General features: G+C 49.9%; 1 protein-coding gene across 1 annotated transcript in view; it reads right to left on the bottom strand.

Annotated features, from left to right (window-relative positions):
• The window catches only part of SIMC1 (SUMO interacting motifs containing 1), a 372,068-nt gene that overhangs the window by 209,678 nt on the left and 138,730 nt on the right, over positions 1 to 23,660 (bottom strand). Inside the window, exon 3 of the mRNA XM_086931744.1 lies at positions 13,824 to 14,053. Within this exon, the coding sequence (XP_086787870.1) occupies positions 13,824 to 14,053 (230 nt within the window). The remainder of the gene's footprint in view (positions 1 to 13,823; positions 14,054 to 23,660) is intronic.

Genomic DNA, 23,660 nt, shown 5'->3' with positions numbered 1-23,660 from the left:
CAACTCATCGAGGTGTCCCTAGCGGCGCAACTCATCGAGGTGTCCCTAGCGGCACAAAATATCATAATGCTCTTTACAATATGGGAGATAACAAATCTAATGATATAGAATCTTCAGACACAGCTGATGAGTATATCCTTGATCTTGATGAAGATGGTCAAGAATTTTACAATCCATAAGAGGAACTCCCATCATCCTCTAAGGACATTGTCCTTGACCCCTTAGGGGAAGAAATGATTTCCCCATTAAATCTGAAACACGGGGGCGCTAGAGGGCGCACTGCGGAATGGCTGGCTGAACTGTCGGCTCCGCCGGACGGACGCGACCATAACGGCCCTTTCGCCTCTTACAACCGCCGTTCCCACTGAACAAAAGGTAGCGTCTGGTGTCGGAAAGTGGGGCCGACACGATGCTATAACTTTGGTAGCTGTTTATGAGCCATACAGCGAGAAAACAGCGGACAAGCGGGGCACCGCCGGAGCGCATACAAAATGGCCGCGCCCGGAGGTTGCCGGCTTTGAGACGAAATGTCGCCTGCGGAGCGCTGTGGACTGCCACGCGACGGTGTCAAGACGCACTGATGATGCTGTGAGGGCTGCGAGACCGCGGGACAGCGGTTACCGGTGGCTGAGGCAGAATGCGGAGACTTTCGAGATGCGTTCCACCGGATCCAAAATGGCGGCGGCGCTGGAACGCATAAGACCGGCAGTGTCGGCCGCCTCCAGGGCAAGCGAAACAGAACCTCAGCGCACAGTGCAATAGAAGCAGACATCGGAATAAGCACACACGAGGTGAGCCGGCCCAGCGTTTGAATCTGTGGGAACCACACAGCTGCCCTCCTGGATAGCGCGCCAACCACACTGCGCGCTCAGGGGAGGTGCGTAGTGCTCCGGGGTCACAGAAGCACATGGCGATCTCCCAGATGCAGTCCGGTCCTGCAAATCACTCCACAGCCAGTCCACACCCGGCAATATAACGCGACATTGCGCGGATCTGCTACGGACACTGCCACTAGTTCACCAGCAAGTAGATAACACCACCGAAACCGCGCCTGGCAACAGCCAACGTCGATGAGCAGACGTACCCAGAGGTGGGGGGCCCAGACACCAGCGAGGCACAGTACGCAGACGGCCAGCAGCCCAAAAACGGCCGGGCACACCCCGCCTCTGCCACAGCGGACCATGGGGAAGCCGGAGAAACAGCAGTCCAAGCTCCCCTTTGAAACAAGGAAACAGCCCAAAAACATGGCGACCACCCCTGAAGCTGATGGTGACGGAGACATGACGGAGGGGACTGCCATGGAATCGGTGCTCCGCGCAATCCAGCAGAGTTTGCAGGAAATGAATGGAAAACTGGACAATGTGATGCAGAGAGTGGATAATATGGCGGCCAAAATAGAGAACCACGACGGGAGGCTCGTAGAGGCAGAACAGAGGATCTCTAAAGTGGAAGACGAGCATAAAACCACGTCGAAGGTGTGTGGGGGACTGGAGAAAACTGTGGAGGCCCTTCGAGCGAAAGTGGAGGATCAGGAAGCTAGGTCCAGGCGGAACAACCTCCGAATTTCGGGCCTGCCGGAATCCACCAACACAGGGAAGATGGAAACTTATGTCGAAACACTCCTGAAAGATATATTTAGAGCCGACAAACTATCATCGGTGTTTCTGATTGAAAGGGCTCATCGCTCCCTGGCACCTGTACCGAAACCGGGGGCTGCCCCAAGAATGATCATAGCGCGCACACTTAACTACAGGGACAGAGACACAGTCCTTCGACTCGCCAGAGAAATGGGCAAAATCACACATCAGGGGAATACTCTGGAATTCTACCCCGACCATACCATGGCGGTGCAGCTGGCGCGGAAAGAATTTGCACCGGTGAAGAAGCTTCGGGACCTGGGGCTCGAATACGCCATGCTTTACCCTGCTAAACTTAAAATCACGAACTTGGGCAAGCCGGTCATTTTGCCGACAGTACAGGCGGCACATGACTTGATCAAGCAGCAAGGGAAGCAATGGAAAGAGCAGAACAGAGCGGAATCGACGAGCGATGTGGAATGAAAAGTTGTGAGGACACGATGCTTCGGTGTCCCTGGAGCAGCTCAGGGACTCCACTGGGCCCCAGGAGGCTATGGCTGGCAGGAGAAGGCTTGCCCCAGGGCGCTCAGCCAGACACTGTGGGACCACAACGGCATGCACACTAGACATCACAGCGGTGGGGCCCGGGATGAATGTCCTCGCAGTGAGTATTTGGGGGGCAGGTGGCCTCCGGAAGGCGCACAGAATGACTACATGGTCGGGAGGCTGACTAGCTCCCCGGACGGTTGAGTATGTACCGGGGGTGCGAACACTGGAAGGCCCTCGGGCTCGACCTTATTACTGGCACTGCCTTGAACGTCTACTGCCATGTGTGACTGGGGTAGGTCGAAATATGTTGTTGTGAGTTACACAATGTCATACTCTTACTTTTGGATGGCGGTTGGAGGGAGAAAGGTGAAAGATTTTACACACAACATTGAAGCCGAAATAGGCGTCTGTCCACGTCCACCACGTGGATGGAGATGTGTGAACCTGGCGACACCCCCAAGCGGGTGCGCCCCACACAGAGTTTTCAAGTGAGGGTACAGTTTGTTAAGGGATGGCTTTGGCGAAGTTCGGGTGCAAAAGTGGGTGGGGGGGAAGAGGGGGAACCGGGGTTGTCCGAATCACAAACTCTGTCTGAGAAGCATGGCGACCTCCTTGAACATACATAACCATGCAAACAGTTATATCAGCTTCACCGATTTGACGTGGATCACGCACCACGCACTCCATTGTTCAGTGTCTGCACAGAACCGTACAATGCGGTTCCATCTCATGCGATATATCCTGATGATTGAATGTGACAATGTCGAGAGTTAATGCATTGACCCTTCTCACGTGGAATGTTAGAGGGCTAGGCAACCCGAAAAAGATCAGGCAGATGTTTGCTTACTTTGACAGGATGCGTGTGGATATAGTGTTCTTACAGGAAACACACCAGGCCACCACACACACACACCTACATTGGGTAACACATGGGCAGAATCAGTTACACGCTCGAACTACTCGACTTACTCCAGGGGGGTCAGTATCCTAATACGTAAAGGGACGCACTTTGAAATCGCGAGTGTGAACAGAGACTCGGAGGGTAGGAGTGTTATGGTAGAAGGAAAAGTCAGAGGGCAGAGGGTCCTATTGCTGAACACATATGGACCTAACGTACATGACCCGGGGTTTTACAGGAAACTGTGGCAGGCAATCACAGACAAACATGTAGACCACGTACTGTGGGGAGGTGATTTTAATGTAACACAGCAAGACCAGTTAGACCGAGCTGCACATACTACGGAACACCATGGCAATGCAAGGCACATGTTGCAGGACGCGATGGAAGACCTCCGTCTAACTGACATATGGAGGAATATGGAGGAATAAGAACCCGGGGGGTCACAGCTGCGACTCACATTAATGCTGCGCGCGACTGGACTATTGGCTGGGTACACGGGAGGTACTGACTTGGGTTCAACACATTTCACATCTGCCCAGAACACTGTCAGATCACAACCCAGTTTTGCTAACAATTACGGTCCCGCACTATGAGCCGCCGCCCTTCACCTGGCGTTTCAACGCGGCTGCCCTGAAAGACCCGCTGTATGTCACCTCTATACACGCAGCAATCGTAGACTACTTCGACATAAACGGCCCGACAACGGACGACCCATGTCTTCTGTGGGAAGCGTTTAAGGCCACAATCAGGGGGGTATGCATTAGTACGTCCTCGGGTATACTGAAGGACATCCGACAACAACTACGCACACGCGAAGAGGCCATACAGGGGCTGGAGCAAGTATACACGCACACAGGGGACACTAAGGTACTGGGAGACATACAGACCCTTCTGACTGAACATAGACAGTTCGCCGCTGACGAACTCAAATATGTCACTAAACGGGCAACAGCCAGGCGATATGGGGAGGGCGGCAGACCAGGCAAGGCGCTGGCAGACAAGATATGCTCAGGGAGGGCCCCTCAAAACATAAAAGCCATCTGTAGGGCCACTGGTGAAAAGGTGGAAGATGTCAAGGGGATTACAACGGAATTTATGATACACTACGGCGCCCTGTACGCAGCACGCCCCTCACCCACGCAGGAAGACTTGCTCACTTATATGGAAGATGTGGAATTAGCATGGCTGTCGGATGGACACAGAGCATAGTTAGCACGGCCTGTCACGGTGGAGGAGGTTACTGATACTATCAAGCGCTTGCCGAACAACAAAGCACCAGGGCCAGATGGGTATGTGACAGAATTCTACAAAGAATATGCGGATCTGCTCGCGCCCCACTTGGTGAGGCTCTATGGGGCAGCACACGAGGCCCAAACCCTGCCAGACTCCATGAGAGATGCCTTACTCATTGCGCTCTTAAAGCCGGGTAAGGAGGAAGATAAATGTGACTCGTACCGCCCCCTGTCCCTATTAAATGTAGACACGAAAATAATCGCCAGTCTACTGGCGGACAGGCTAAAACCACTTATGCCTCTTTTGATAAGGCCTGACCAATCTGGATTTATACCTGACAGAGCTACCACACACAACACCCGCACACTGTTTGCCCTGGCCCACTACTTATCTCCCGACACGAAGGCAGTGGCAGTGCTACTTGACGCTGCCAAGGCGTTCGACACCATAGGATGGTCCTTCATTCAGGCGGTCCTGGTGCGCATGGGGTTTCCCCTGATGTTCCTTGGGTGGATCTCCATGCTATATACCAACCTATCGGCACGCATCAGAATAAATAGACATATTTCAGAGCCCATTCAGATATGCAGAGGCACAAGGCAGGGCTGTCCGCTCTCGCCGATGCTCTTTGCATTGGTCCTGGAGCCCCTGGCCTGTAAAATCAGACAACACCATCACTACTCCGCCATACAGATGCCATCGCGGCCCATACACATATCACTATATGCGGATGACATGGTGCTTTATGTCAAGAACCCGGCACAAAACCTAAATCCGCTGATGCGGGAGTACATCAAGTTCGGGAGTCACTCCGGACTACAAATCAACTGGGATAAATCTCTCGTCCTAGCACTGACGGACAGCACACGTCCCACACCCCTAGACTACCCACTCGCATGGCAAGAAGACCCTACGAAGTACTTAGGGGGTATGGTTTCACAGGGACCCAGAAATAGTCATACGCACTAACTATGGGCGACTTATAGCGGCCTTGGAGGATAAAATAAAACGATGGAATAAACTACCACTGTCCCTGGCAGACCGGGCTGCCATTGTAAAAATGGTGCTCCTGCCCAAATTCCTGTACTTATTCAACAACATCCCAATTAAACCGCCGGCGGCAGTGTTCCGCAATATAAACACCTTGGTGATTAGTTTACTCTGGGCTGGAAAGCAGGCGAGAATGGAATTGCACACTATGACACTCGCATATGCTAGGGGGGGCTTCAAGGTGCCAGACTTCTATCTATACTACTTATGCGCTCAGGCGCAATTCGCGCATTACTGGCACCGCGAGGTACCCTTCTTGACACATGTGGCGGTGGAGGCAGTGGACGCAGACCCGATACCGCTGGCAAACATATTACTACACAAACGCCCAAGGCTCCACGAACGAGACATCAACACTGTGGACACCACTACGGAGGCCTGGAGACTGATGGGCAAGGCGGCTAACGCCCTACCGCTGTACGCTCCGGCACTTCCACTGGCCCATAACCCGCATATCTCGGTTACACAAGAACAGGTTGGCATGGATCTGCTGAGGTGGGCAGGCATAGATAAAATGGGTGACCTGTATCAGAATGGGATCTTCCAAACATTAGACACAATGCAATACATCAGCAACCCGTCCCTCCTATTCAGGTTCAACTATTATAGGCTACAGAGGGCACTTAGGGAACATTACCCAACACACCCGGAGGAACCGACATCACTGGCGCCACTGCAACTCCTACTCAAAGCACCAACGGCATCTCACCTGGTGTCTAAATTATACACCAGCTTACAGGGAGCGATAGGGGGAGGCACTGACAAGGCTAGGAATAGGTGGAGTGAGGGCCTTGTGACACCCCTAACTGAGGAGGAGTGGGCATCTGCGTGCATGCCAACCGACATGCTGACACCAAACGGCAATTTAAGAATCATACATTACAAATATCTACATCAGGTATACTACACGCCTCAGAGACTCCACAGGTATGGGTTACAAGAGGACTCAAAGTGCAAAAGGTGTAAACAGGAGGGGGCGGATTTCATGCACCTAGCTTGGCACTGTCGCAAGGTGGCGGGCTATTGGGAACAAGTGGTGCAAACGCTGAATGAAATGTTGGGATCTTCCTTGCTCTGTGATGCCAAACTTTGCCTCTTGGGAATGGACCCGCAGTTGAGAGCGAGGAAGTGTAAGTTCTGCGCAGTGGCGCTGTTGTTGGCCAAAAGGAGGGTGTCCCTACACTGGAACAGTAGAAGTGGTCCGGTAGTTAAAAGATGGTTGGAAGATATGACGTATTGTCATGATAATCTGACCACGTATGAGGAGGAGCTACCGACTAGATCAAGGCCCAAGGACTATTGGGAGTACCTCAGAAGCTACTTATTGGAACATGGGGAGGCGGAGGAGGTAACTGAAAACAACTAGAAAAGATACATGGAGGGTGTAAGCTGCTGAACACTAATACTGTGGTATGGAATGGGAGGGAGGATGCTGTGACACAGATAATTCGTTGCTGATGGACACTTTTGAGTTAATTTAATGGATGGTTAAATCCAGTTAATGTTGGGAGAAAATGTTACCAAAAAAGTAAGAACCCTGGCATGATTTTGAATGAATATCGCACTTGATTCCAGTACTGTGATTCCACTGTAAGACGCCGCCGGTGCTAAGGATGTCGGCTGATGGGCTGTGTACATGATCAAACGTGCCCATTCGGGCAAATGCAACTGCAGCCGGCCTATCATGGTTGTAGGCGAATCACATGTAACATATTTTCATATGTGATAAGTGCAAATAAACCTCTTACACCAAAAAAAAAAAAAAAAAATCTGAAACACCCAAGAGGTTGTGCAAAATTCATTAAAATGGATAAGAAACTTCTTAGAAAGGGATACTTGAAACATCCTTAGAGTTGAATGCTCTAGACCTTCTACTGAGGATAAAAGCTGCTATACTCCCAATTTGGACCCTGATCTCATTAAATTCCTATTCAAACTTGGACGTGATCCAAGAAAAGGGATGGAAATATCCCTGAAAGGGTGCCAAGTAAGTCTTCTCGACATACTGGGACCATTAGCCAGAATCTTAGATTCCGCAGAAGACAGCCTCATCAATGGAACCCCTCTCAACACCAATCTCATCAGGGGATGGAGCCAGAGAGCATTAATTCTACTGGGTAATGCCAGCGCTAGCATTAATGCAGAAAGACAAAGTCGTTTTGACTAAAATAAATCCAAAACTAATTGACATGGTAGATAAAGAACCCTCGTAAAACCCAAAAGGTTTACTCTTTGGAGAAGACCTCATTAAATCCTTGGGGAAATAAGTCTCCACTTTTACCGCCCTGGACCAGGCACAGCAAAATATACGCAGAGTTTTCCATTCTAACCTTTTATGGCAGGCAAGAAGACAAGTCCTCTTTCAGCCGCTTCAATCAAAGGCCATTTCCAAGATCCTGCGGTTTAGGAAGAGGGTATCAGCAGTAAAACATCCCTCAATTCTACCCCCAGAAAATTAGAGGCCAACGCATCAGAGAATTTAGATCCTGTGGAACCTTCATCTCAAACAATCCTGCAGAACACTCTCCCCTCTCCCTTCTCCCTTCTTCTTTCCCCCAAAAAGTGGGTGGCAGACTCAAATACTTCCTGCACAATTGGAGATTGATCACTCAAGATCCTTGGTTATTAAACACGGGCAATGGGTTTATGATAGATAGGACTCACATACCTTTATAAGCTACTTTCCCAAGAGACATGCCTCTCTCTCTCTCTCCAGAGCAACAAAAAATAATAGAGGAGATCTCCTCTATGCTTCAGAAAGGAGACATAATAGAGGTCCCAGTAGAAACTTTAGGATTTATAAGCACACTCTTTCTTGTAAAAAAGAAAGACAAAAAGGTTGGAGACCGGTCATAAACTTAAGAGAACTAAACAAATATTTGGTTTACAGACACTTCAAGATGGAGGGCATCCATCTCTTGAGGGATTTACCTTTCGAGGGAGACTGGCTAGCCAAACTAGACCTAAAGGATGCTTTCTTCACCATTCCTATGGCCCAATCCCACCAACCCTTTCTTCAATTTGTCTAGGAAAAATCACCTTTACCAATTTCAGGCTCTCTTCTTTGGACTCTCCTCTGCCCCTTGGTGCTTCACAAAGGTCATGAGAGCTGTTGCCTCATCTCTAAAAATAAGGGGCATTTACTTAGACGCCATTCTTATAATGTCTCAAGATCCTTCACAACTAGCCAAAGACCTGAAGACTGATGGATCTCCTAAAAAGATTAGGATTCATCATAAACAAAGCTACATCAATTCTGTCCCCTTCCAGATCTCGAGTTCCTAGGTTTCACAGTAGACACATTGAAATGTCTCCTTTTACTATCTTCAAAAAAAGATTACCAAAATCAGGAAGGAAATAGGACAAGTCCTGAAACAGCAAGACATATCTCAGAGAGCTAACCTGGCTTCTGGGTCTCCTCTCCTCCCCATCCAACCCATCTTGCCCGGTCCCCTCAACTATCAGGTCCTCCAAAGGGTAAAGGTGAGAGCCCTAAGAACTGGTCTCTGGTACGGAGATCGGATCTGTCTGAATCAAGAAGCCAAATCGAAACTAGCCTAGTGGCTCGAGAACCTAGACGCTTGGAACGGAAAAGCAATCTTTGGTTCAAAACCAGAGATTGTTTTAGAATCAGATGCGAGCCTTCATGGCTGGGGAGCTTGCCTTTTCAATCAGAACACTGGTGGTATCTGGTCACAAGAGGAATCATCTCACCACATAAATTATTTAGAACAGCTGGGCTTTAAGACCACATGAGCGCACCAATTCTGCGGACCTCTCAAATCTAGCATAGAAACTTTGGATGTTCTGTCTGGAACATAAGATCGCCCTTCTGTCTGGAATATAAGCTCGCTCTCAAAGCGGAATACTCTGCAGACTGAAACTCAAGATTCCTGTTAGATCACAGCAATTGGAAACTAAATGTTTCCGCATTCAGTACCCTAAACAAGATCTGGGGCCCTCTACAGATAGACTTATTTTAGAGCAGACTAACCTTTCAACTTCAGCTGGATGCCCGACCCGGGTGCTCTAGCAGTCAACGCCTTACTACAATCTTGGAAAGGAGCCCAGGTGTACGCATTCCCTCCCTTTGCCTTGATTCAGAGTTTTTCAGATAGCGAGACAGGATCAGTGCTTCCTTGTTCTAATAACTCCCTTTTGGCCATCCCAAGCATAGGGGGGGGGGGGGGGGGGGGGGGGGGAGGAGGGGGGGGGCGGGGGTTGCAACAACTTGAAGCCCAACTGTCAGACCTGGAATCACGGCAGCTGAATGAGCCCGATGTAGACACTGCTGCGCAAATTAAACTTCTAGTTACTGAATATAATGAGGAGGCTGACAGGGAGGTGCAACACATGGGTAAATACGCCATTGCGCGCACCTATGGCGAGGGGGAGCGGCCTGGCTCCCTCCTAGCTAGAATCATACGTAATGACAGACGCCCGCTGGTGATAGGCGAGCTAGTGTCGGACTCGGGAAGGGTACTCACAGAAGAATCCGAGATAATTGCGGAATTCAAGAATTACTATTCTGGCCTTTACAAGTCCAAATCCTCCCGTGTTGAGGAGGAAATTGATGATTATTTAAGTTACATTAAAATGCCCCTACTATCGGACTCCCAGAGAGAATTTCTTATGATGCCCCTCCAGAAGGAAGAGATCGCTGAGGCGCTGGAGGGGATGCGGTCCGGAAGTGCCCCTGGCACAGACGGACTAACAGTGGGCTTCTATAAGGCTTTCAAAGACAAGCTGGTGCCGCTCCTATCCACCCTCTTTGATGACATATGTGTAGAGGGAAGTATGCCTGGTTCTAAGAGGGAGGCCCTCCTTATTGCACTACTGAAGCCTGGGAAGCCTCCCAATGAGTGTTGCTCCTACAGGCCACTATCCCTGATCAACGTGGATGCCAAATTGTATGCTAAGGTCTTGGCCACGCGCTTGGCATTACTTGCACCGGAACAAGCCGGATTTATTCCCAACAGGGACCTCACATATAACATCCGCACCGTACTAGGGACCATGCAGCATGTGCGACAGGAGAACAAAGCGCTGGCGGTTTTCCTTGACATGGAGAAGGCCTTCGACTCTGTGGAATGGCCCTTCATGCTGAGGGTGCTACGGAAACTAGGGCTAGGTGAACCCTTCTTACAGATGATAGGTGCGCTGTATTACAAGCCTAAAGCCAGACTGCGAATGGGTGACCGGGTCACAGACGCCTTTGACATAGGCAGGGGTACCAGGCAGGGCTGCACCCTTGAATCCATTGCTGAATGCATTAGTTGCGGAACCGTTGGCATGCGCGCTCCGTGAGTACCACCGGAACTAAGGTATTAGCTTTCCCACACACAAGATCGGTATTTCCACATATGCAGACGACACTCCGTTGTATGTCCGGGACTCGGAGGCTAACCTCTCTAGTGCGGAGGGAGGTGGTTAGGTTCGGAGCACTTTCTGGTCTGAAAGTGAATTGGAACAAATCAGTGGCGTTCCCGTTAACACCGGTGACGCTGCAATTCAACATGGAATACCCGTTGCAGTGGACGACGGAACCGGTTAGGTACCTAGGGATCCAGCTCCATCCAGATCCCGACATATTGGTGCGGGGAAACTATGGCGTTGCATTCACTAAGCTAGTTGAGGATGTGGATACGTGGTGCAAACTTCCACTATCCCTCCTGGAACGAATCGCAATTATGAAGATGGTAGTGTTGCCTAGATTCTGGTTCCTGTTCAATAACATCCCGGTGGTCTTATTCAAGGCCTTCTTCAAAACCTTGACGCAGGCTCTTATTCGACTTGCCTGGGGTGGCAAAAAGCCTAGAGTTCAATGGAAAGTTCTCATGCTTCCATAAGAGTTGGGAGGGCTGGGTGCACCGGACATGGAGCGATACTACAGAGTTGCTCAAGCGGCACATCTGCATACTTGGATACACGGGGACCCCAATATTCCACACGTGATCTTAGAGCGCTTGTTCACAGACCCATGCCCCCCTCCAGCTACAGTGTTCAAACCAGCTGACCGCCGCATAGGTTTATTGGACTCGATTAAGACCACAAATCATGCATGGCACGCACTGTTGAAGGAGCAGGGATGCGAACTGCTGTACTCCCCACTGGTGCAGATAGAATGGGTGGTGTGGCTTGCACCACTGGCGGAAACAGGGGTCATGCGCGCTCTAAATCAGTTAGGTGTACTAAAGCTGGGTGACCTATTCAAGGATGGAGTGGTTAAATCCTGGGAAAAGGTCGCATCCACCGGTGTTGTGACCACACTATTGCTGCGCTTCCAGTTCCACAGAGTACGCACGGCCTTACTGGAACTTTTGGGCCCAGACCTGGCAGAGCCTCCGGAAATCCCAGAACTGACGTACGTGATTAAAACATCTTCATCGCGCAAATTGATCACTCAATTATTTAAAATAGGGGTCCAACACAGGGAACAGCAACTCTTGAAAGCCAGACTGGCGTGGCAGCAAGATCTGCAAATGCAGATTGATGACGAAATGTGGAAATACTGTTGTCAAAATACGAGGAAACTGTCTCTTAATGGAAGACACAGGCTGATACATTTCAAATTTCTACAACGGGTATATTACACTCCAGAACGTCTACATAGATATGGGCTTGGACAATCTGCTGAGTGTGAGCGGTGTCATGCCCCAGTGGCTGACTTCATGCATATGGCATGGAGTTGCCCCGGTATTAATAAATTTTGGGAGGACGTTTTTTCGGAATTGAGCTTGATACTCGATACGGAACTCCCGGCTGGCCCCGCACTGGCATTGCTGGGATACTCCAAGACACTCCCGGTGGCATTTCGTCGCCTGACGGATATGGGCATGCTGATGGCCAGACGAGTTGTAGCCATATGTTGGATGAGAGGCCCGTTGCCGACTAAACGTAGATGGGCCAGGGACATGCTTTACTGCTGCATCCAATCACAAACTTATAGTGAGCTCCTTCCACCTGTGAATAGGCCTAAGAATTTTAGGGGTCTGTACCAGACTTATCTGAACACCAGGGACAGTGTAGAGGCGGAGCAGGGTGGATCAGATAACAATCGGGAACTACTGGAAGAGTTAGTTGGCCCTGTCGACTAGGCAATCACCCACACTAGGAATTTCACCTGGGGATGGGGAGGAACCTGGATGCATTCCCGCGGGGCGAGACGGGAGGTCCGGGGGCTGTGAGCCTTTCTACATACAACTTCACCTGGGGGTACATTGTGGTGGAGGGTTGCCTGGGTGGTCTTGATATAGCGGTAGGATGGGACGGGGGTGGGACTAGAGTGTGGCGGGATTCATTGAAGATAGCTGTGGAACTGAGAAACTGTCTAATTTTCCGGGCGAACAGGGCGAACTAGCGGGCAGTTTGTATTCTGGGGGGGGGGGTGGGTGTTGGGGATAGTTCATATATTGTTCAGCGGTAAGTGATTTTACTGGTCTTCCTCATAGCAGCGCTGCCACAACTGTGATCTGTGACAGAGAGACTACCTTCCTTCTTGTGGGGCAGAACTGAGAGAGGGGCACCGAAATATGGAACCTGGAGACAACTGCATTCTATTTTACTGCACGCCGCCGGACCTCCGGGTTGTCGACTGTTTGGCCGTGTTTGATCCACGCAGATAACGTGACCCAACTGTCTATGTTTCGCTGCCGAACCCCTGGGTTGTAGGCTGATACCTGTGTGTGATGTACGATACCTGAATAAAGGTTTTTGAAAAATAAAAAAAAATAATGAATAATAATAAATAATGAAAAATTCAAGGAAGAGAATCTATGGTGGTCGAAGTGGTAGACCCACAGTACCTTAACGGATTACCTTTCATTTACTCACAGCTGTGTTCGGGTGATAAACTGGTAATGTTTAGAAACTTTTGCCCAGGCTGAATTAAGGTGTGCTGAAATTAAAAAGTAGCTATATAACACTGCCATAGAATATGCCTCTTCTTGATGCAGAATTTAGTCATCACTTCCACATAATTTCGTCCTCTGCTACTTCATACTTCCAGTGGGTCTGCCTACATAACACTGTGCCCTCACACTGGAAGAGCTCTTAGTATCCCTTAGACCACAAAGATTCTTCAATTCTACAATTTATTTACATTCTCTCCATCACTCTAAACCACTATCTTTGCCTTTCTCACACTTAGTGGAGAGGCCATATCAATACCTCTGCTGGTTACATCCTAATTGTGTTCACCTCTATCCATTTTGCTCGGAGATTACTGTATCCAAGAAGGGAAAGACCTCATTATCTTACTCTTCTAGGAGTTTATTTTCGGACTGAAGATGGCTAATTCAAGCTTAGACAACCGCGAGCTCCCGCTTTCCCACAAGAGGTAGATTGTGTTTGTTCACTGGAAAAGGCTGTTGTACACTGTAGATTAAGCCATCCGGAAACCACCCGAGAAGGTACAGCCCGGTAAAGTATGCTGACTGAGTAGTGGGGGGGGGGTCGTGTGGGTTAGAGGCTAAGAGCAGCAAGCTTAATAGAGTATAAAGCCATGTACCTACTCTTGAATTTTCATGAGCACTGTGTACGCGTCAGTTAGCACAGCCACATCCTTGCTGCGTAAGAGGATCTTCCGGACCACATGTGACACAATGTCTTTCGGAGGGTAGTGCTGGGGGGACACGAATTCCAAGAGAAACTGCAGGGTTCCCTGAGAGAAGTCTTCCTCAATAGTGGTATTCACCATGTTCAGACGCCTGTCAGAGATGGGAACAGGATGCCGCTGACGGTTCTGCAGAAGAGGAGTGAGTGGGGTAAGTTTTTGCACAGTAATTATGATTTGTAAGGAGCGCACAGACACACACGCACAGGCAAACACAGAAGAACATAGTGTTGCACATGCACATTGTGCACAAGACCAATAAAAAGCTCAAAAATGACAGCAGAGCAATCTGCCCCACTAATTCAGAATGTTGGGCTGAATTCACAATATTGAGCAATTTAAATGTGAATGATTATAAACTTTGAAACAAAACTTGGAATCTTAAACATTAACATGCTTTTGGAGTTGCTCGCTGACGTCAAGAACTTTTTCCAAGGTGGGTGCACACTGAAGATTATAGTTCACTGGTGAACTGGATGCTTGTATTCCAGTTAAAGCTGCTAGCTATAGTTTCACACTAAATAATTCAAACAAAATGCTTCTAAACTTGGCACAGAGAGACAGGACTGTACAGATGGTAACCTGCTCCAGGCCTCATCCTGGACCGTCCTCTGTCCAGTGTTGCCTTATGTGCTCCTTTGTTTCTCCAACAGAGGCATGCCAGCCTACTTACTATCTGTTCTGGTTCCAAGTGAACACCTGCTGGTGTCACTTCTGAACACAACTACTGTACAATAGGCTCAAGAAGATGTTGATGAAGGTGCTGCCTAAGTACTGCAGTCCTCTTGACATTTTAAGATGCCAATGACTACACATTTCCCTGACTACATTCAAATCAGAGACCCAATTTGTCCGGCATTGGCTCTTTCATACATTAACATGTTTGAATCATTTCCCATTGCTGAGTAAGGAGTACCACAATAACCTCAAAAAAGCAGCATGCGTCTAAAACAGGCAGAACATTTTTACACCAATATCACTTTAGTAGCCTAGTCGCCTCATTCCAAAAGACCCGAAGGTCAGTCAATGGGGTGATCGCGCCCTGAATGTCACCCTTCCCAGAGACCATCTAATTTCAGATTTCTACAGCACGTTGTGTAGAAAGGTAGTTGTGAGGATTGTGGTGTATTATGTGTAATACACTCACGAAACCATCTCGGGTCCAAGCAGGCTCATAGGTAAAACGTCTTGATCAACTGATAGCTGTGGGTTTAAGGAGGGGAAAGGGCTTAAATAAAGGAACTAGTGTAAAACATTTAGAAGCACCAAAGGATGGAATAAGAAAGTCATACAGCAAGAACGAAACCCAGAACCAATTAACAATAAGCACAAGTTACTTATCTTTGGTAACGATATATCTGTAAGAAACATTAGTAGTGGTAGATTCCTTACCTTAGAGTTACCCCCAGGCATCAGACTGGATCCGGAAAGTTTTGTCAGCAGTACCCATGCGCATCAGTAGGCGTTGTCATGCGCCTCAGCGTGCGTCTTTGGCACCGACGCCGCCAAGATGACGTCGCTGTAGCTACTTAAACGCGCCCATGCGCGTTGATGTCAGTTCTGTACACGACTTTCCGCGCCAGGAACGCAGAGCCATGCAAGAAACTGACCACTGGTGCCTTGAAACTAGGGACCTGAAAGGGATGACCTTAACCCTAGAAATCAGTTTGCAGAAAGGGGAGAATGGGTGGGGCAGTAAGGAATCTATCACTACTAATGTTTCTTACAAATATATTGTTACCGAAGGTAAGTAACTTGTGCATCTGAAAGAAACACGTAGTGATAGATTCCTTACCTTAGAATAGGTACCCCAACAATACCAACGCCGGTGGGTGGGTCTGAGAACCAAGATCACACCAGAAAGTCCTGGAGAACAGATCGGCCAAAGAAGCAGTCTCTCCGAACTTGGCTGTCCAGGCAATAATGCTTGGTAAAAGTGTGCAGCGAGGTCCACGTAGCTGCCTAACAGATCATGTCATGCAAGGGAACTCCCCGTCCCAAAGCAGTAATGGCTGCCGTCGCCCTGGTAGAATGGGCGCGAAGTTCCACCGGAGGCTCCTTTTTAGCCAAATAATTACAAGCCTTAATGCACAGAACAACCCACCGAGAGATGGTCCATTTGTGCACGGCCCAACCTTTCTTGGTGCCATGTAGCCAACCAAGAGCTGGTCATCCACCCAGAACTGTTTTGTGCGGTTCAGGTAGAATGAACGCGCACGTTTTGGGTCCAGGCGGTGAAGCCTCTCTTCCTTTTTCCAAGGATGCGGAAAGAAGGTGGCCAAAGTGATGGTCTGCCCGATGTGAAAGGCAGCAGCAACCTTTAGCAGAAAAGAAGGAAGAGTCCTGTGAACAACCTTGTCCGGATGGACAGAAAGAAAAGGAGGTTTAGAAGAAAGAGCCTGGAGCTCCCTCACTCTTCTGGCAGAGGTGATGGCCACCAGGAATGCTGTTTTCAAAGTAAGAAGACGAAGAGGACAGTTGTGAAGTGGCTCAAAGGGAGCACACATCCAATATATCAGAACCAGGTTTAAGTCCCACTGAGGCATTATGAAGGGAACAGGAGGAAAAAGATGAGTAATGCCTTTTAAGAATCTATTTACAACAGGGGACTTGAAAAGGGAAGGCTGATCAGGAAGCCTTAGAAAGGCGGAAATGGCAGAAAGATAGCCCTTGATAGTGCCCAGAGCAGAGCCCTGCTTGGCCAAAGAATGTAGGAATAGAAAGACCACTGAAAGAGGGTCAGAAAGAGGATCCACAGCCTTTGCGGTGCACCATTCCACAAACTTATTCCACCTGCAGGCGTATACCATTTTAGCGGAGGGACGCCTGGCTGCCAAGATTACATCACAGACTTCGGGAGGCAGGTGAAAAGACACTGGCACAGCTCAATCTCCACGCAAGGAGGTGGAGACTGGACAGGTTCGGGTGGAGGACCGTCCCCTGTTGCTGCGACAGAAGATCCTCCCGAAGAGGCAGTCGGATCGGGGAGCGACGCCATGCAGATTAGCTTGGGATACCATGCTCCTCGAGCCCAGTCCGGAGCCGCAAGAATGACTTGGGCCGGTGGCACTTGATCTTCTTCAGCACTCTGGCTAGAAGTGGTATAGGTGGAATGGTGTATAGTAGACGCAACTCTACTCGCTATGAAAAGTGTCGCCGAGCAAGTGCCGTCTTGGAAATTACATTGCGCAGAACTTATGACATTGAGCGTTCTCTTCGGTGGCGAATAGATCTAACCAAGGATCTCACCACGGTTGAAAGAGACCTTACGCCACGTCAGAGTTTAGATGCCATTCGTGATCCATCATGCACCGGCGGCGGAGTTTGTCCGCCTTGGCGTTTAGAGAACCTGCCAGATATGGAACCACCAAGGAAATGCCCTGATGTTCCAGCCATGTGCAGAGGCGCAGAGCCTCCTGCCATGGGGTCCACGACCCCACCTCGCCCTGTTTGTTGCAGTACCACATGACAGTGGTGTTGTCCGTGTACACCTGCACTACTCTACCTCGGACAGAGGGAAGGAATGCCTTCAATGCAAGCCGGATGGCCCAAAGCTCCAGAAGGTTGATATGGAGCCCAGACTCAGCCGGAGACTAGAGTCCTCTGATCTCTGCCTCTCCCATGTGGCCGCCCCATCCCGGAAAGGACGCGTCCGTCACAACTGTGTTCCGGTTGGGGAAAGGAGAGGGATCTGCCATTGACCAAATCGCGATTCGTGAGCCACCACTGCAATTGTCGTGCAGTGCCCTCTGAGATCTGGACGTGATCGGACAGGTTGCCCTGATGCTGAGCCCACTGGAACTTCAGATCCCACTGCAGAGCCCACATATGCCATCTGGCATGATCTACTAGCAGGATGCAGGAGGCCATCAGGCCCAGGAGCCGGAGGGTGTCCCTGACCGAAACCTGGGATAGAGGCTGAAAGAATGGGAATCATAGCCTGAATATCCCAGACTCGCTGTTCGAGAGGATAAACCTGAAACTGCACAGAGTCCAGAACCACTCTGATGAAGAGGAGCTTCTGTGAGGGAATCAGGTGCGACTTATGCACGTTGATGGACAACCCCAGCAAATGCAGGTCAGCCATTGTCTGGAGGTGGGAGATGACTGCCTGGGGCGAGCCTGCCTTCAACAACCAGTTGTCGAGATAGGGGAAGACTGGAACCCCTGATCTGCGTAGATGAGCTGCGACCACCGCCATCACTTTTGTGAACATCCGAGGGGAGCTGGTAAGGTCAAAGGAGAGCATGGTAAACCGAAAGTGCTTGCGGCCTACCCTGAACCGCAGGTAACGACAGTGGGTCGGCAGGACGGGATGTGGAAATATGCACCCTGCAAGTCCAACGCTACCATCCAGTCTCAAGGGTCGAGGACAGACAAGACCTGAGCTAGCATCAACATCTTGAACTTCTTCTTCCGGAGGAAGCGGTTGACGTTCATGAGGTCTAAGATAGGACGCAGGTCCTAGTCCTTCTTGGGGACCAGAAAGTAGTGGGTATAGCAACCACAACCTACTTCTGGCCCAGGAACTCGCTAGATGGCCCCTTTGGCCAAGAGGGCAGTGACTTCCTGCTGAAGAAGCGCAAGATGGTCCCCCGACATGCGGTGGTACGAAGGTGGCATGGCTGGAGGGGTAGTCTCGAAGGGAAGGGAGTAGAACCTTCGGACTATTTGCAGCACCCACCTGTCTGAGATGATGTTGCACCAGTGGGGGAGATTATGGCGTATTCTGCTGCCCACTGGTGTTTGAAAGTGCGGACTAGGAAGGGTTGGAGGTGGATGCCGTGAGGGTGGAAGTGGACTGACCCGCCTGCTGGCCCCCAGAACCGCCCCGGTGGGTCCCAAGTCCGCGGCCACACTGAGGTTGCTGCTACACAGGCCTGTGGCTCTGAAATGAAAATGTTGGGGCACCCATTCTGCTGCAACGAAAGGAGCGAAAAGCAGAAGACGGAGGAGGCCGAATGGCCACCAGGCCTAAGGACTTGGCCGTATCCCGTGAGTCCTTAAAATGCTCCAACGTACTATCCGCTTTAATGCCAAAAAGGTGAATGTCATTGAAGGGCATGTCCATCAAAGGGTTCTGGACATCCCCCAAGAAGCCAGTGTCCTCGGCCAGGCTTGGCGCCGAAGCACCACCGTCGTGGAAATCGCCCTGCCTAGCGGTTCAGCGGGATCAAGCCCACAACGAATGGTTTACTTAGCCGAGTCTCTCCCAGCTGCGATAGCTTGGGCAAATACTGTCTGGGCCTCCTCCGGACAGCTGGGCAGCACCTGCGCAACTGTCCCACACAGAGTGGGAGTAACAGCCCAAAAGGCATGCAGTGTTCACCGACCGCAGCCCTAAGCTGGCAGATGAAAATAGCTTCTTGCCAGCTGCTCCAGCTTCTTGGATTCCCAATCTGGAGGTGTGGAAGGGAATAGGCTCTGGGAAGCAGAGGCTTGGACTACCGAGCTCTCAGGGGTGGGATGTAGGGAGAGAAATAGGAGGGGGTCACCTGGAGCTGGGTGATGGCTTTGGGCCACGTTCCGGTCCACAAGAGCCCCTGTGTTGGGCCTGGACCAAGTGCCCAAAAGAACGTCAGACAGTGCATCATTTAAGGCAGCAAGGGCTCCGAAGAGGTTGCCGCCGGCTGAAGCACTTCAGTCAGGAGGTTAGTCCTGACGGCCACTGTAGGGAGTTCGAGGTGGAGGGCCTCGGCTTCCCTACACAACACCACTGCGTAACTTGCTTCTTCCTCCGTAGCCTCAGAAGGAGGAGACATGCCAAGGTCAGGCGAGGTGTCTAGACCATTGAGATCCCCCCAAATCCTCTGCCTAGTTCAGGTCATAACCACACAGTTGTGTGAGAGGGTCCTCAGAACCCCCTCCCAGTCCTTCCCTTCCTCCGAAGTCTGTAAAACAGGCTGAAAATAATGGGAGGACGGATGTGGGGGTAGAAAGGCGCCATCGGCGTCGGAATCCTCGTCGAGCGACGCGGTTCCGGCGTCGCATCCGTCTCAGGGCTGAAACCGAGGACGACGTCGGCGGTAGCAACAGACTATGTCGGAGGTGGGGTCGACACCAGTGGAGGTGTTATCAGGTCAACCGGTGTCACCCGGGATCAAGCCCGGATCCGGGGCGGTCCTGGGGCGCCAGGGCCGAAGCAGACGGCGGCGCCGGGGCAACAGGCACCGGCAGGGCAGGGCCCCAGGTCGGGCCCGAAGGCGCACCGGCGTGGCCGGAAGGCCCAAAGAGTCGGGACATGGCAGCAAGAAACTCTTGCACCTGAGCAGCGTCGCCTACGGACCCGGAGAAGGTGGGTAGGCCGGAGGCGACGTTGCAGGCTCCGCCGGAGCCGCAGGGGTGGTACCACCTGCACTTTCAGCTGCGACGGGCAAGGGGAAGTCAAAGAACGACGGCGTTTTAGACTTATTCTTGGAATGCTACGACTTACCTGACCCAGAGTGCGAAGACTTAGATCTAGAGGAACGATGGGGACTGCTCAGCCACTGGTCCCTCAACCCCCCCGGGACCCAACCTTGAGCGGCGCCGAGCCGACTGCCGGACTTCCAGCAACTTTCGAGATGCTCCCTCAAAGTCTTCGGCACCATGTCCCGGCAGTCGGGGCAAGACTTGGAGTCGTGATTGCGCCCCAGGCAGTAGAGACACACGAGGTGCAGGTCCGTCACTGACATCATGCAGTGACAGTCCTCGCAGTTCTTGAAGCCGGGCATCCCTACAACACCAGGAATCGATCGACTCAGAGGAAATTAGGTAAAAGGGCTCTAAAAACTTAGTCAATAAGTGACTGGGGGTACGTGCTCTTCCCGGATCTGCGCTTGCAGGCATGGAAAAACGTAAACGCAGCGACGTCAACAACACACGCAGAGCCGCACAACAACGCCTACCGACGCACAGGGGTTCTGCTGACAAAAAACGTTCCGGATCCAGTCTGACGCCTGGGGGTAATTCTAAGGTAAGGAATCTATCATTAAGTGTTTCTTTCAGATGTATATTTTAATGAATTTTTGGTGATGAGCAAAATCTACCAGATGGTTCCAGAGATACAGATTTTTAAATAAAACACAAAACTCAGCTTTATAGTCCAAAGCAGCAACAAACATTGATAACTATAAAGTTTGTAAACTTTTGAAAAGTTTAAAAGAGTTGTGTTCGGCTACTTCAACCCAGACTGGGTGATCAAATCAATTCCAACAGGTTGAAGGTCAGTGGGGCCTATAAGGAGTAACTGGACAGTTACCTGGTCACCAAAGCAGTCTCGAGTCCAGTCCTACACTTTAAATCACAAATGCCACTGACTTCATTGGAGTGGTCCAGATGTTGATGATGCATGAGCCGGAAGAGGCTGAAAGATGCTCTGAGGGATGTGTGGTTGAAAGAGGCCTCCTGGGGTTATTGCTCGATCCACATGTAAGGTGAGGAGACTTTGCTCACAGGGTCAGAGCCCCTCTAAGTCCTTTTTGAGTAAGTAGGAGCCCAGCAACATCTGGGATACAGACTTCCGTTCTCAGTGGGTCCAGTGGTATCCTTGGTGATGGCAAGTGCCGGTCTTTGGTGACCAATCCACACACTGGCGACTCTCACTGGTCTGGCAGACAGGTGCAACTTTTCAGTCCAGAGTGCAGGTCTTACTGGCTGCACACTGGTGGTCAGAGGTGGTCCCTTGCAAGTGGCTACTGACTGACCAGAAAGGTTGACTAACTTTTATGGACCTGGACCTGGAACAGGGGGTGAGCTGACTCACCCTTGGAGTCACTACTTCAGTCTGTCTCAGGAATTACTTTTCTCAAGCCAAAAACCACAGGCACAGTCCTTTCTTTACTAACCCAAGGAGCAGCAGGTGCAGTCCAGCAGTTGGTGCTGCCTCTTTTGCCAGGTGCAGGGATTCAGAAGATAATCCATCTTCAGTTCTCTCTCAAGTCCAAATGTGATCGGAGGTTCAGGGTGCCATATGTAAGCCTGGAACATGACTTGGGGTGGGTGGGGGGCGATTCATGCAATCACTAGCCAATAGGCTAACAGGATACATCCCTGCCCTAGGATGCCTTCGAGCTATGTGTGACATCTAGCAATCCCAAGGGGGACTATTCTGCCCAGTCTCAAGATGTCTGAACCGTTCCTTGGCTGCTAGGAGCTTGGTAGCCCATCCTAGAGGTGTGGCTACCTGCAGGCTGCACGCCCACAAAAAAACCCATTTTGGCAACAGGTTTCCCATTCTGTTTCTGCCGCCAGCCCATCTACCTGAACAACGGGCAGCCCTATTCAAGTGTGGTTAAAAATTGCCCCATAAAGGCAGCTGCCCCTTTGAAGCTTGCCTTTTGGGCCAACACCTGTTTGGCCTCCTGCATGCATAGGGGAGGCAACACCTCCCTCTGTGGGAAGGCTCTATCGTTCCTTAGCCTAGGAGTCTTTCACACTACTTTGCGAGGGGGCAGAAGGGTGTCTGGTGGTTAGCAACTGTGAAAAGCCACCAGATAAAGTTGCTTTTTCTTTAACATGACATTACATTTGACTTGGGCATCAATAAGAAGTTAGCAGGACTGAGAGGTCAGCCTCTAACTCTGTACTAGCCAGTGGGGCTACTTGCTTTTCCATAGTAAAAACGAAAATTTGGAAGGACATATTAAAGTATATGTTCCACTTAATAATATACAGCTCTTTGCCTTTGGACTCTATAGACCACCTTCCTTAGGAGGCTTATATATACTGTTAAGCGGGAAGTGTCATTGGTTTAAATTGCAAAGTTGAACGCTTCCAGGCCGCACTGACATACTGGGAGCTATTTTGTATTTGTGCTGCAGCCCTGGGTAGACAGTCTAACTTACATGCTGTGGGTACCCTTGGTACCATATACTAGAGACTGATCAGTAAGCCAGATTATGACAATTGGGGGTAGCCAATTCAACATGTCTGTAAGGGGTTATACACTGACACCAGGGTCTGGTTAGCAGGCCTCAGTGCACTCTCAAAGTTAAATAACCAGCAGCATCAGTCTAAAACTGAGGGTGATAATGCAAAGTGTCATTTCCTTACAAGTCAATAACTTACTTCAGAATCTTTTTCGAAACCTCCTCTTTTGAGGGTGGTTGTGTGTTGAGTTACCCACAACTACCCTTCAATTAGGTGAAAGGAATATTTTTCTCAAATTGCATCATCAAATAGAGTCTATTCATTGGTTGTAAAACATGCCAAACAAGAATTCATGCCGATGAGATTATATATATATATATATATATATATATATATATATATATATATATATATATATATATATATATATATATATATATATATATATATATATATATTACCTACTGGCGGTCGCCAGTAGGTATATATAGTTAGGATTTTTTCTCTATGGGATTTTTGAAAATTCTATGTCTAATAACTTTGGCGTTTGTGGACGGAATCGGCTGAAATTCAGGAAAATGGAACATTTTGTTTCTGAGCAGCCCCTGACAATTTGGGGGGGTTTCATCAAGGGGGGGCGAGAAAAAAGGGGGGTCCCAAAACGCGTTTTTCCCATGTTAATTTCCATAGGGCGGTTGGCCTCACTTTTAGCTCGAACGGCTGAATGGATTTGCACGAAACTTGGCAAAATTGTAGGGACTGTTAGCCCGATGTGCTTTTGCTAGGTCTCAATATATGTGCTCCAGTGGATTTTGAGTAATTTAGGTTCAAAAAAAGATATATATCTGGGCGGAGCCTAACCACACATCTGATCTGATTGGCTGTC

Source organism: Lissotriton vulgaris, chromosome 7 (assembly GCF_964263255.1).
Source record: "Lissotriton vulgaris chromosome 7, aLisVul1.2, whole genome shotgun sequence".
Classification (NCBI taxonomy): Eukaryota; Metazoa; Chordata; class Amphibia; order Caudata; family Salamandridae; genus Lissotriton; species Lissotriton vulgaris.
This window is presented reverse-complemented; position numbering and strand designations above follow the sequence as displayed.